The 13,309-nt window shown below is 30.5% G+C and overlaps 2 protein-coding genes across 3 annotated transcripts; one reads left to right on the top strand and one right to left on the bottom strand.

The window, feature by feature from the left end:
* Positions 1-6,646: 6,646 nt before the first annotated feature.
* LOC133819088 (CRS2-associated factor 2, mitochondrial) lies at positions 6,647-9,219 on the top strand. Of its 2 annotated transcripts, none has more exons than XM_062252252.1 (5): positions 6,647-7,148; positions 7,728-7,855; positions 7,959-8,184; positions 8,474-8,601; positions 8,711-9,219. In XM_062252252.1, the coding sequence occupies exons 1-5, from the start codon at positions 6,683-6,685 to the stop codon at positions 8,843-8,845; spliced, it is 1,083 nt and encodes a 360-aa protein (XP_062108236.1). In that variant the 5' UTR covers positions 6,647-6,682; the 3' UTR covers positions 8,846-9,219. The 2 variants fall into 2 exon arrangements, with proteins under 2 accessions (XP_062108236.1, XP_062108237.1); XM_062252253.1 differs by having other exon boundaries at positions 6,648-7,148; positions 7,728-7,837.
* A 765-nt stretch (positions 9,220-9,984) lies between these two features.
* LOC133819087 (purple acid phosphatase 18) lies at positions 9,985-12,870 on the bottom strand. Its single transcript, XM_062252251.1, has 5 exons — positions 12,612-12,870; positions 11,231-11,899; positions 10,923-11,111; positions 10,755-10,843; positions 9,985-10,507 (listed from the first exon to the last, which is right to left on the bottom strand). The coding sequence occupies exons 1-5, from the start codon at positions 12,765-12,767 to the stop codon at positions 10,288-10,290; spliced, it is 1,323 nt and encodes a 440-aa protein (XP_062108235.1). The 5' UTR covers positions 12,768-12,870; the 3' UTR covers positions 9,985-10,287.
* Positions 12,871-13,309: the final 439 nt, after the last annotated feature.

Here is a 13,309-nt window from a genome sequence, read left to right as displayed (position 1 = left end):
CTAGGTAAGACCTAAAGATTCAATAAAAATTCTAAATGCAAATATAAGACTATTCCTAAAGAAACAACCATTTCAAGAACAACAATAAGAAATTAGATTTATGTCATATATTTGCTATCCAAAAACAACACCAGAGACTATTCCTAAATGTAAATGCCCTGATGTACTGATGGATGTAAAATGCCCTATGATATTCTTTCTGGAAAGGGGTGCCACTGTTAAATCTTGACATGTATTCAAAGCATAATGATTTTTCAATAAGCACATAAAAATCGAAAACTAAGTCCTAATAATGTTAAAATAGACTGAATTCATGGCACATTAACTCACTAATTAATTTTATTAACCTATTCAGAAAACTTTATTATATAGTTAAGGTTTTATCTCATATACTCTTCTTTCCTGCCTTTTGTCCTTACTACTTATTATCTTATACAAGTAATCATGCTCTTTTTTTTTACAATACAAGACAAAACAATAATGATTCCTATACAAGACAAAGACAAAACATTGGGCCTGTTAGACCATTCAGACAATAAAATGTTTTTTGTGATTAGATAGTGCAAGTAGAAATTACAATTATAATTCTAATTACTGTGAAATATGCAGTGGAAATATATATTGACATTTCCTAGTCAGTTTCTTAATAAAACTCTCTAGGATTACACTAGCTAGCTAGTTAATAGAAGAACTATACTCAAAGTACTCATAATGATGCATGTACAGATGTAGTGTATATATCATGAGTCATGATGAGTCATTATATATTATACACATGCAATATATATATATATGGGTGTATATACCCTTTAACTATTAATTATCCTTTAAAAAAATGAAATAATAAAAATAAATCGGTTTAGAGTAAGAAAATTTAATCTTATTCTTTTTTTTTTTTATACATTATCTCCATCCTTGTTGACAAAGCATACAGACAACCCACATCCTATTAAAGTTTAGCTAACCAATTCAAACCCTCTCCATAGACACTAAAACAAATATGTTAAAGTAGTTAAGAGTAGGAAAAACAAACAGCTATAAGAATTTTAAGCAAATTTGTGTCATATAACTCATATTAAGACAGAATCACTAAAATTGAATAAGAAAAGGAAAAAGCGTTATACTGAAAAGAAACTTGCAGTTGCCTAGCTAGATCCTCCAACCACGATCAATAATCGATGTTTGTCATGTGTCCTACAATGCCTCCAATATAATATCTGTTGTATGAAGAGAATCAAAATTTGTAGCATTTTGTTTAGATGAGTAAGCAAAAGGGAAGTGAATTACAAAAGTTGTGGTAAAAATAATAGATTTAAATTGTAAAACTGAAATTTCATCCCAAATTCCTTAATGCAACCAATCAAACAAACAAACAAAAATATGAAACATGTGCATGTATAAATACATCTTTGATTATCTTTCTCATCATATGTGCTAATCCCAACTTTCATTTCCATCCATACACAATTCCTAATAATGAAAAAGCTTATCATCTTCATGATTCTCTGTTTAGCTCTGCTGTAAAATCCTACAACAATTTCCTCAGCTAAACTTTCCACCTAAACAAATACATTATATACTAGCTAGTACTATATTCAAAAAGTAAATATCTTACCATGTTGGCTTTATGAAACCCCATACTTTTGACGCACAATGACACCTCTATAGTTAAAAGTAATCATTCAACAAATTCACGTTTGCTCCCATCATATAACTTCTAACCAATGTTAGAAAAAGAGACATGTCTCTTGACTTAATTAGCTTTTATCCTACTTGATTAGAAGGTGGCTATATATGTATCAAAACCAAATTTTCAAGTCATTTAATTCAAGTTCTGATTTACATTGATTTAGTTAGTCTTAAAGAAGCACCAAAGACCTTTCAATAACTCACCAAAATGCTTAGGAAAACACTATGAGCTCAAGGGATTTTTTTGGGGCTTGAAACAAGTTTCGGTGCTTAGATCGAAAAAAGTTGAAAAAAAGAGACATAACCCAACTAATTTAAACAATAACTGAGCTAATCAAGAGTGAAAACACCTATATCTGAAGAGAAAATTCTTCAAGCATATGGCATGCAAAAAAAAAAAAAATTCCATGAACATAACAACACTAAAACATAACTCAACTAGAACAATTCTTCCATGGTATAAATTATAACAGAAACATTGAGAAAAATATATTTTAATAAAGATCAATCTAATATATATATAAATATATATAAATATTAGACTACCTCTCTCCCTTTCTTCTCGACCTCTTCTCCTCTTCTTCCTTGTTTATTTCTGCAAATTAAAATTTCAACCCAATTCCAAGATTCAAGCCCAAAATCTTCAAGGATAGGACAGAAATAATTACAAACCACAAACCCTAATCCTAAAGCCAAATTAGAAATACAATTGAGGAAAAAAAAAAGAAATCATACGGGGGAGACACTATGAAACAGATTAGAGAAATAAGATGAAATTAGACATTAATGTACTTGAAGAAAGCTTGGAGGGACATATCCATTAATGCTTGAGAAGACAGCTTGACTTGTGTGTAGTTACGGGAAGAAGAAAGAAAAATACAATTTAAAAAAATTTAAAAGTGAGAAAATCTTGTTTTCAAAAATTAATAAAATTTAATCAAAAATTTAAAAAAAATAAAAGTTGAAATCAGAATACCGAACATATTTTCTTCTTTTGTTTTCAATTTTTTAATTATTTAATGATAAAATTGTTTAATTCAAAGTTACCGAACATGCCCATTTCTCATACTTTTATTTTTTTTTTTATAAATTTTCCCATATATTTTTGCACAATGAGAATGATATAAAGGGAAGAAAAAAATTAATGAAATGAATACAGTATAATAAGAAAGTTAGTGCGGTGATTATTTAGCCACTTAGGACACTAGTCTTTTGCTGACTTGGCAGCTGAGGTGGCCAATTCAATTGGTTAAGTTAGTTAAAGGCTATTGGCTATAAAAGGGAATCAAGGCTTTTGAATTCGGGGAAGCTCATTTTGTAAAATCAGAGAGAAAATTAGAGAGAGTTCTGCTTGAGAGAAAGAAAAGAAATAGGGTTGTAAAAGTGAAGTGATCTTCCATAAGAAGACTTTCACCATTGTGAGATTAGATTGTAACTAGGAGCATGACTCCAATTGCTTTGTAAAACTCTCTCTCATCTCTTGTAATTGGAGCTGTTTTAATCAAGATTCCCAGCCATCATATTGAGGCTGTTCAGACCCTTGGTGTAGATTGCTAAGCACATTGCTTAGACTTTCGAACCAAGTAAAATTCTTGTGTTGTTCTTGAGCATTTCTGGTTTTGTTCTTGTTAGTTTGATCTCAGTTTGGTTTGTTATTTTCATAACAGTTAGATTAATTGACTCGTCGTTGTCTTCGTCTCAAACAACCGATAAGTTGGTATAGACGGAGAAATTGGGTACTAGTTCTCCCCTTCCGCCAACGTTCATGGATCTTGGCCACATGTCTCTTCACTTCAAATCAAATCAGAACAAAATTGATTGTAAACTTGTGATTCATATCAAGTTACCAGCTTCTTGGCTTCGAGTCTGCCGATTCGTAATGTAACGGATGAAGATGTTAATTTTATCTTTTTGGGTAATGAGAGGAAGTGGAAAACCACTGATTCACACAGAGCCTCTTCCCGACTCTAAAGAAGATGTAAGATCACATCTTTAGTGAGTATCAAAAGTTTTTTTAATTATCTCATCACTTGTTCATATTGACAAACGGTCGCAACAAGTATGTTTATTTATTTAAATTCTAGTGTTCCTTTTTTATTTTCTACCATTAAAATTTTTATCGATTCAGTTATGCTCTATACATTTATGCATTTAAATTTAGGATCGAAGCTACCTTCATCTTAGTCTTTCCTTAATTATAGCCATCATGCATGTTTATTTTCTCTCTTACATTTGGGTTCTTTACTTTACCGTTAACATCAAAACATCACTACAATCATATCAACCATCATTTTTATACAATTCACTTATAAATCGTCATTGGATATTGTCGATGTACTGCTGTTAGTTTCTTTGATTTCCATTGTTTTAAATCTGCAATTTTATCAAATTTTAATTAAATTTCTCTTTTAGAATTACAAAACTTTAAAGGAGTTTTATGATCATATTCTATTCTGTTTGCCTTCTATTTTATTCTTCTCTTTTGATTTCATGAATTGTTAGGACTTTTAAGATAAATTTATTAATCTGATATTTTTCTAGTATTATCGTGATGGCTTAATGTTTTTCTGCCAACAGTATATTTTGAGATATTATATTAGTTATTTCAACTTTTAACTATTAAATATATATATATATGAACAATTATTCTATAGGGGTTTTACTTTGAGTCTTACCGGTAGAACTTTCAGTGTTTCTACCCGTAAATAGTTATTGGTTTTTTATTTTAGAATTTAGTAGTTATATTATATATATATATATATACTAGATACAAACAGCGTGCAATATGCACGTTGCACGTTTGTATAGTTTTATGTATAGGATTTATTAATTATTTTTATTAAATTTATATTAATATCATATAAATTTTGAAATAAATATCATATTTTAATTAAATAATTTATTTATTTTTGTTTAAATATATGTTTGTTCTAGTTTATGAATTTGGAAGTGACAACAATAGATTATATATCATATGTTTAATGTAATATTAAATATTATACGTGGATTTTAAATTTAAGTTTCTTTTTAATTTTTTTTTTAAAAATTTTGTTGCTAATTTAAAGTAAATTATATTATATGTTTAATATGATATAATTATTCTAATAAGTGACTTTAAGTTTAATTAAATATTTATTTAAGTTATAAAATATATGATTTTATTATTTTTAAATAATTATTATTGTAAAACATTTAAAAATATTATATTTTAATTTGTTTAAATATTTATTATTTAAAAATAATTATTATTATAAAATATCTGAAAAATATCTTATTTTTAATTTGTTTAATTATTAATTATTTTTAAATAATTATTATTGTAAAATATTTCAAAAATATCATATTTTAATTTTTTTAATTTTATTTTATTTAAGTTGAAGTTGTTTAGAAACTTCTCTTAAATATAAAAATATACCGTTAAAGTTATTTTTAAAAAAGTAAAAAATTATTAAAACTAAAACTTTTTGTTATCAACACATTTATTATAATATAGAAGAGATATATTTCATAAGAAATAACATTCGAGTATGCTTTATTTGCAGCCAGAATCGTATGCTTTTGTTTCAACACTTGTTTAAGAATATTTCAAGTTTACATATAGAGAAATCATTAGATATATATTTCCATATGTATATGTAAACATGGAATTATATAAATATATATATATATATATATATAATCATACAAGATTTTCAAATATTCAACTTTTTGGTTTTCAGCCACTTTTTAAAATTAACATTATCATAAGAAAGCACTAGAAAAAAAGAAAATAAGTGAATTATGAAAAAGGAAGAGTTTGATGGTGTGAAAGTATATTAGTTATGATTAACATTACTAGAGAGATTATATCAATTCTTAGTTATTTGATGTTATTGTATTATAATTAAGGTTGTGTTTGGTAAAATTTTTGTTTTTTTAATTTTTTTAAACACAAAAATGGAAATATTATTTTTATTTTTGTTTTTTTATTTTAAAAAAATAAAAATATGTTTGGTAACTATTTTTGTTTTTAAAAACAAACAATGATATATTTGTATGATAATTTTTATTTTTATTTTTTGTTTAGCAATATAAAATGAGGTGTTGATTTGAAGAAGAGAATAAATAAAAAGTTAAAAACAGTTTAAAAAAAATTTGAAAGTCAAAATATTTTATTTTCAAAATTTAATGAATTTTAATTAAAATTTTTAAAAATAATAAACAAAAAATAAAGTTACCAAACATTGTTTTATATTTAATTGTTAAATTCTTAATTAATTAAATAACAAATTATTTTTTTAAGTGTTACCAAACAACACCTAAGTTATTAATTATTCTAATGAATCATCCACGGAACAACAAAAGTTGCAATATAGATAATTTTTTTACTTATTAATTTTTAATTTTTAATTTTTTCCTATTTAGTTATTGATTTAAGGTTGATAATGGTATATGTCTAATTGTGTGTTTTTCAAAATTGCAGGGGATGACGAGGAGAAGATGAAAGTTCTTCTTGTGTTGTCAATTTCAATATTGTATGTTTTTCGGATAACATTGGGCCTTTTGCTTTTGTTTTGAAGTTATACAAGGTAAATGTGTAGTATTGGATTGAAATATTCTCTTTTATCTTTCTTTGTATATTATTTGACAATTGTGATTGTTTTCTCAAAAAAAAAAAAAAAAATTTCAATGACTTGAGATTTTTATTAGAGAATATAACAAGTTTGTTGTCAAATTTTTTAAGATATTCATGATCATCGTACAACTAATAAAATTGTTTATGAATTTATAGTGAATACTTTATGGTGTTGATGATGAAATTAATTTAGCTAGAAAATTCCCTTCTTTTTTTTTTTCTAATAATTTAGATTTATAGACTGTACCACATTATAATATTTTTTTCACTGCAAAATAAATAAATAATTTTTAATTCTCATAACAAACTGTAAGTTTAAATTTACACGTGAGTACGTTACTTATTTCGTACCGAAAGCCATTTTCGAATCAAATTCTAATGTTGAAGCTCCTCCCATGGCGGCGTCACTCTTCACCTCCCAAATACCAAGCCATTTTTGGGTTCTCTCGTTTCATAACCCAAGACGCGTATGACCCACCATTTTCTCCTCTCTTTAAACCCAACAAAACCCAACCTTGGAACAATGACCCAAAACCCAAGAAAGCCCCGATTCAACGACCTCTCATGTCGGATCTTCCCTTCGATTTCAGTTACTCGTACTCGGAGTCTAATCCCTCCATCGAACCAATCGGATTCCGGGAATCCCCCAAATTCTCTCCTTTCGGCCCGGGCCGGCTAGACCGTAAATGGACTGGAACTGCTGCCCCGGCCAGGAAGGTCCCTGACCTGGATAAGGTGGCGAAGGAGCGGAGCCGCGTTCTCGGAGACCCACTTACGGAGGACGAAATTTCACAACTGGTCGAACGGTACCGCCATAACGATTGTTCCCGGCAAATCAATTTGGGTAACTTTTCATACAATCTTAAGAAAGAAGCATGAAATTTGATGCACTGTTAATTAAATTTTGTATTTTAGTTTGTTAATGAAGATGGTATGTGTTATATATACGGAAGATTTTTTAACAGTTAAGTTCTCTACAATGTTACATTTGAAAGTATATGATTAAATTTTTTTTTGGCAATGTCTAAAATTTATGTAATTATTTCTCATATATATTGATGTAACAATTGATATATATTTCTGATATATAAGATCGAGTACACACACAATGAACATAATGATTGAGTACTAACTTATATATATTGAGTTTTTATTTGTTAATGAAATATGGTTTGTGTTATGGAGGAATTTTTAATATTACGTCTCTACTTACAGTTTGAAACATGAAAACTTATTATTAGCATTTCATTAAAAAAAATTGGCAACTATCAACTATTAAATAAAAATGATCTCTGATATGTATTGAGATTAATATATATATATATGGATGTATATAAATTTACATATGCTAATGTATGCCCAGAATTGCCATTCTTTAGGTGGATTGATTGTGAAGGCATTGTCATTGATTTTTTTGTATTAGGGAAGGGGGGAGTGACTCACAACATGTTGCTTGATATCCATAACCATTGGAAGAGAGCTGAAGCTGTGAGGATCAAGTGTTTAGGCGTGCCAACTCTTGATATGGACAATGTGTGCTTTCATCTCGAGGTTTTTGAACTTGATTCATCATATGTTCATATGTTTTAGTATTTGTTATTGTTTTGGATTCATCAGAAATTATTAGCTGCTATAGAAATTGGTGTGGCTGTAGGGAAAATCTGGTGGGAAGATTATTTACAGACACCTTAACGTCCTCCTCCTCTATCGGGGTCGAAATTATGATCCTAAGAATCGACCAGTTATTCCTCTAATGTTGTGGAAGCCATATGCACCCATTTATCCTAAGCTTGTGCAAAATATTGCTGAAGGCATAACATTTGAGGAAACAAAGGAATTAAGAAACAGAGGTCTCAACTCTCACCCTCTAATGATACTAAGTAAGTCAAACATGGTTGAGATATATTGCTGCCTTTCCTGTGTTTTTGATGAAAAATTAAACATGTTTGGTAAAATAGGTTTTTTGTTATGCTCACCTTGTAGATTATACTCGTTACCTTCTTTGAAAGGTTATTTTGCAAAGAATTATAAAAAAGATGCCAATTTTTAAAATGACATTAAAAAAAAAGTATACTTTTACCAATTACTCTAAAATCTAAGAGGGAAACATCATAGAGTAGATTCGATGGACTTGGGTTTTAATGGCAAATATTGTTTGATTTGCTGCAGCTAGGAATGGTGTCTATGTCAATGTTGTGGACAGAGTGAGAGAGGCCTTTGAGACTGAAGAGGTAGTTAGACTTGACTGCACCCATGTTGGTACCAGTGACTGCAAGAAGATAGGTGTGAAACTAAGGGTATGATAGACACTTGAAGCTTGACAGACCATATTAGTTTGGCAATTTGAATGTGTTTTGGGTGTCTGCCACAAGCTTATATGGCTTTTTGTGTCTTTTATGCATTCAGGATCTTGTGCCCTGCGTGCCCATATTGTTCAAGGATGAGCAGATCATACTCTGGAGGGGGAAAGAGATAGTAACAAGACTTCAGAGAGTTGAAGTTTCATGTCCATCGATAGTAACCAGTAGTTTGTGGCTCTAGAATTTCTTGAAGTAGTTTTACTACGTGCCACTTCAAGTCAGTTCTTTAGACACCAATTACTCAGCACAGCAGTCCCAGAATGAAACCATTCTGCATAGTCTGATGCTGTTGGTGTTTTTTTCAGTTTGCTCACATCTCAATTCCTTGATGCTTCGAGTAGATGTCAGATCTTGGTGACATTTTTCTCGATTTTTGTCATTACTTTGTCCCCAAAGATTTCGGGTCGGATTAGTATGCGTTTTTGTGTTCTTGTTCTTGGAGGGCATTGCATACAAGCTAGGTCAGGACATTGTTCACGTGAGAACCCCATTGTAAATGGAAAAGATAGGTAGGAATCATTATCTTTGCTTTAAGTTTAATTTTTAATTCTTGTAGTCTTGTTCTTTTAGGTTGCTGCTTATATTTTATGCTTTATTGATTGGGATGAAATCGATTCGAACAAAATTATGGAAAGGGCAAGTACTGTTCGGATGGGATCGATTTTGTTAATACACAAAATGAGATTTTCATATATGTAAACAAATGTTTGTACATGTAAGTGAAATTTCACACAAGACAGAAAGAACAAGAAAAATCCATACCATTAACATAAAATGAAAACATTTGTACATAGGGACCGGTCCAATTGTTTAATAAAATCGGGACATCATCATCAAAAGTCAATTATGGATATATTTTGGTTTTGAAATATCTTGAGAGGGAAAAGAAGTGGTTGAACCGTGCATTGTTACTTTCTGTGTTGCTTGATCTAACTGCTAATGTTGGTGATAGCAATATGCAAAGATAGCAATATGCATCAAAGACTTGAAACTTTGCATGATAGCAATATGCAAAGAGGTTTTAGCCAAAAAGAAAAAGGTATACGGAGAAGTTGAAGTAGCAAAGATAATCTAATTATTAACATATTCCATTGATATATATATAAAAGAATTTTCAATAGATACTACCATTAACAATATAGCAAGTTACCAACATATAAATATTTTTTTCTACATTAATTCTGAATTTTGATATATAATGCTTTTGATTTTTTTCAATTCTTTAATTTAATAAATATGTAACCATGATGTAACAGATAGCCTCTCCAGAAATTTAAAAAAATTAAAATTTATATTTAGAAATATTAATTAACAACTATAAATATAAATTATTAATTTTAATATAATAATTAATATTAAAGTAATCATTAAAATAAATTAAGAATGTATCCGGATGACATTTATATATATATATATATATGCCATTCGTATACAATAAAGTTGCTGCAAAAGTACAAAATGATTTTATAACTCTAACCCTCCGCCCAAACAAATTAAAGGACAGTGGTAGTTTGACAGTTTAAGCTGCCACGCTAGACTCGTATATAACTTTGACATTCTTTTATATCTAATATATTACTAACATCATCGAATCTGGGTAAGGCTGACTCCACTCAATAGCATCTATGGTGCCAAAAGCATCTTCCTCAGTTCATATCCTTTTTCAGCAACACATCCTGAACTTACCAACGAGGTTATCCAGATTTCATCAGATCTTACAGGCTCATCATCGTCGTTCCTGTGCCAGCTCCAAAAGGCATGAGTTGAATTTACCATCTTCAGCTCGCCGTGGCCGAAACTTGCTTCCCGGAATTCAGACCACTCAGGTTGTGGGTTTTTGTACCTGCTCATTCCCAAAAATTATATTGAGCTTTTCTAAATCATTCTAGACATATAATGTAATGACTGGACATAATAATGAAAATTCTAAGCTCTAGTTCTCAAAATCTTTATCTAAATCAGATTGTATAATCCACCCATCATTTCTTTCTTCATATTGGGAAACAAAATATTATGACAATCGGCTTCCTTTTTTCTTCAAAAAAAGAATGTAGTCAGAATACTTCAAACTATGACAAAGCAAAACATACGTGTGAGCTAAGCCTTCCCCATTTCCTCCATCACCAATGGTTATGTGAACAGCACCACAACGATCTGATCTTCTATTATTCACACGTTTCTGTCAAAGAGATAAACTGTTAAACAATGATTGCTATAGATTTACGCTTAAATGGATAAATAAACTAGTAAATGCATACCGAGCGTTCATAAGCATGAACATGGCCAGCAAACACTAAGTCAACACTAGCAGCATAAAGCAATGGTTCCATTGCTGCCATCATTTGATCTCCTTCGCCTTGATGAGCCTTGTTACTATTGTACCACGGCACATGGAATAGTACAACGAGCCACGGTGTCTTTGTTCGGTCCACCTTGGAAAGATCAGCCTATTTGAAAAAGAATGGCAGAAACTTCTCATTACATGTAACTCAACTGCCTTTAATTTAATCAACCAATGTTCAAATTAGTACATTTTGAAAAGAAAAGAGAATATTGATTGACTAACCTTCAACCACCTGTATTGATCAGAATATTCATCATAGTCAGTGTATGAACCAAGCATAATAAGATGAATTCCTGAAACTTCAAAAGAGTAATAAAGATTGGAATTTGATCCACTCTCCTCGTACGGCATCTTCCACCGAGCATTATAAGATTCAAATCCATCTTTTATAAATGGAATATACTCCTTTTCATGGTTCCCTTCTGTTACCATCCAAGGTCTTGCACTTGCAAGAGGCTGCACAAGCTCACCAAAAGTGTCCCACTTTCTCTGTACATAATTAGCATATGAAAGATCTCCAGGAAGCAAATGCACATCATACTTGCACTGGTCAATGTGGTTTAAGGTTGATTTAGTCCAGCCAGTTTGACCCAGATCCCCAGCCACGGCAAAAGTAATTGGAAACTGAGCTGGAGGGGTCTTGAGCTGAAACTCCTCACCATCTCCTCCGCACCGGTAAAAATAAACAGTGCCATGTTCCAAAGGCCCAATAACAGTGTGGTGTATCTTTCCTGAACTATAAAACATATAATCATAAGAGGTGCTTTCCCCTTGAGCCACAGATGTGTATCTGCCAGGGGATGTTCCATACTCAACCAGAGAAGGAGAAGATTTATCATCAGTGATCCATGTAATTCGCATGTGGTTGTCTCCAGCTAAAGATATGTGCACCTGGAATTTTCATTTGTATTTAAAAATATACCATAATAATTATTTACCATAAATAAACCAAGAAAAATGTTTGAATCATACGCAGTCTTAAATTCTTAATAGTTAGGATGTCAATAGTTCAAACTCCACAAATGAGTGAATATACTCGGTAACTGGTAAATTAAAGGGGAATTTTAGGATCTACAGCCTATAAACTTCCTCTTGCTTCAAAGGTTGAAAGTTTTTGGTTTTATCATATCAATAACTAATCATACAATTTCTAAAACCAGACATGTTTCCATTTTTAGTGGTAATTTATTATTTATTGTTGGGCTTCGAATTAACAGGATGATAGTACGAAATCTCTTTCTTTACATGAAATTCAATTAACAATATTAAAGACAAACCAGAAAATGATCTCAACACTAAAATGTTCAATTCAAAGTCCAATTAGCATGAAACTAGGAACAAGTAAGCACATATAATTGTAGTGATAAGCAAAAAACAAGCTATACCTTCTCTTCATCAAAAACATGATTATTTATCAATGATATGAACTTTTAACTAAATATATAATTTTAAAAGAAAATTACCCCAGAATTATCACAGATTATAAGAAATCAAAGTTCTTAAGAGTAAATCCAGCAAGGAATCATCAAAATCAGAGAAAAATCCTGATTGTTTCCCAAGAAACTTTGATTAAAAAAAAACAAAAGAAAAGGAAAAAAATCACCTGCTGAGGATGAGAAGATGGCTTTAGGTTCCATGGAAAGTGAAGATCTTTACGAGGTGGGGGTCGAACGTAGTCGGCTTCGACAGTGACGAGAATCAGCACAGAGATGAAGCAAGGTACAACGAAGAAGAAGACGGGTTTTGGTTTTGGATCCATCACTAAATTTTGTTCTCTAGTTCAAAGATTATTCACCTGCAAGCAAACCCGTGATGAAGAAGGATAATAATACATGTATATAATTGACCAAATCTAGTAGGTACTGTCGTGTGAGACCAATGTTCAGTTTTGGAATATATTAGAGTGAAATTACTAAAATGCCATACTGTCGTATGAAACTTTGACATATTAAAACGACTTCATTTGTTTGTTTGTTTGTTTGTTGGGACATTATTAGAAGATGATGATTGATGATGATGAATTGTCATTAAAGCATGTGCCGAGGGACACGGAAAAGAAGCACATATCTCTTGAAAAGAAGGCTACCTTTTCCAAAATTTCAATACTTATGTTCTCACACTGCTGCAAAAGTTTTGTTAACAATTTGGGGTTGGCTTTAATTTCATTATTTTATCATTATGAGAAACTAGAAAACATAATTGTGCATCATCCACCAATTTGTGTGTTCTCGGTCCCAGCAGTACAACATCTCATCCGTTCTCCTTATTTTCCTCCTCGATTGCCACTGAAATATCCATGGG

Source organism: Humulus lupulus, chromosome 2 (assembly GCF_963169125.1).
Source record: "Humulus lupulus chromosome 2, drHumLupu1.1, whole genome shotgun sequence".
Classification (NCBI taxonomy): domain Eukaryota; kingdom Viridiplantae; phylum Streptophyta; class Magnoliopsida; order Rosales; family Cannabaceae; genus Humulus; species Humulus lupulus.
The sequence above is the reverse complement of the archived record's forward strand: the minus strand, read 5'-3'. Positions and strand labels throughout refer to the sequence as shown.

Excerpts from the sequence above, each read along its gene's own strand:
- LOC133819088 (XM_062252252.1), top strand. The coding sequence starts at position 6,683 with ATGTTGAAGCTCCTCCCATGGCGGCGTCACTCTTCACCTCCCAAATAC. Across the intron at positions 7,149-7,727 it reads TTCCCGGCAAATCAATTTGG|GGAAGGGGGGAGTGACTCAC; the intron begins GTAACTTTTCAT and ends TTTTTGTATTAG. Across the intron at positions 8,185-8,473 it reads TCACCCTCTAATGATACTAA|CTAGGAATGGTGTCTATGTC; the intron begins GTAAGTCAAACA and ends GATTTGCTGCAG.
- LOC133819087 (XM_062252251.1), bottom strand. The coding sequence starts at position 12,767 with ATGGATCCAAAACCAAAACCCGTCTTCTTCTTCGTTGTACCTTGCTTC. Across the intron at positions 10,844-10,922 it reads TTCATGCTTATGAACGCTCG|AAACGTGTGAATAATAGAAG; the intron begins GTATGCATTTAC and ends TCTCTTTGACAG. Across the intron at positions 10,508-10,754 it reads GGGGAAGGCTTAGCTCACAC|GTACAAAAACCCACAACCTG; the intron begins GTATGTTTTGCT and ends GGGAATGAGCAG.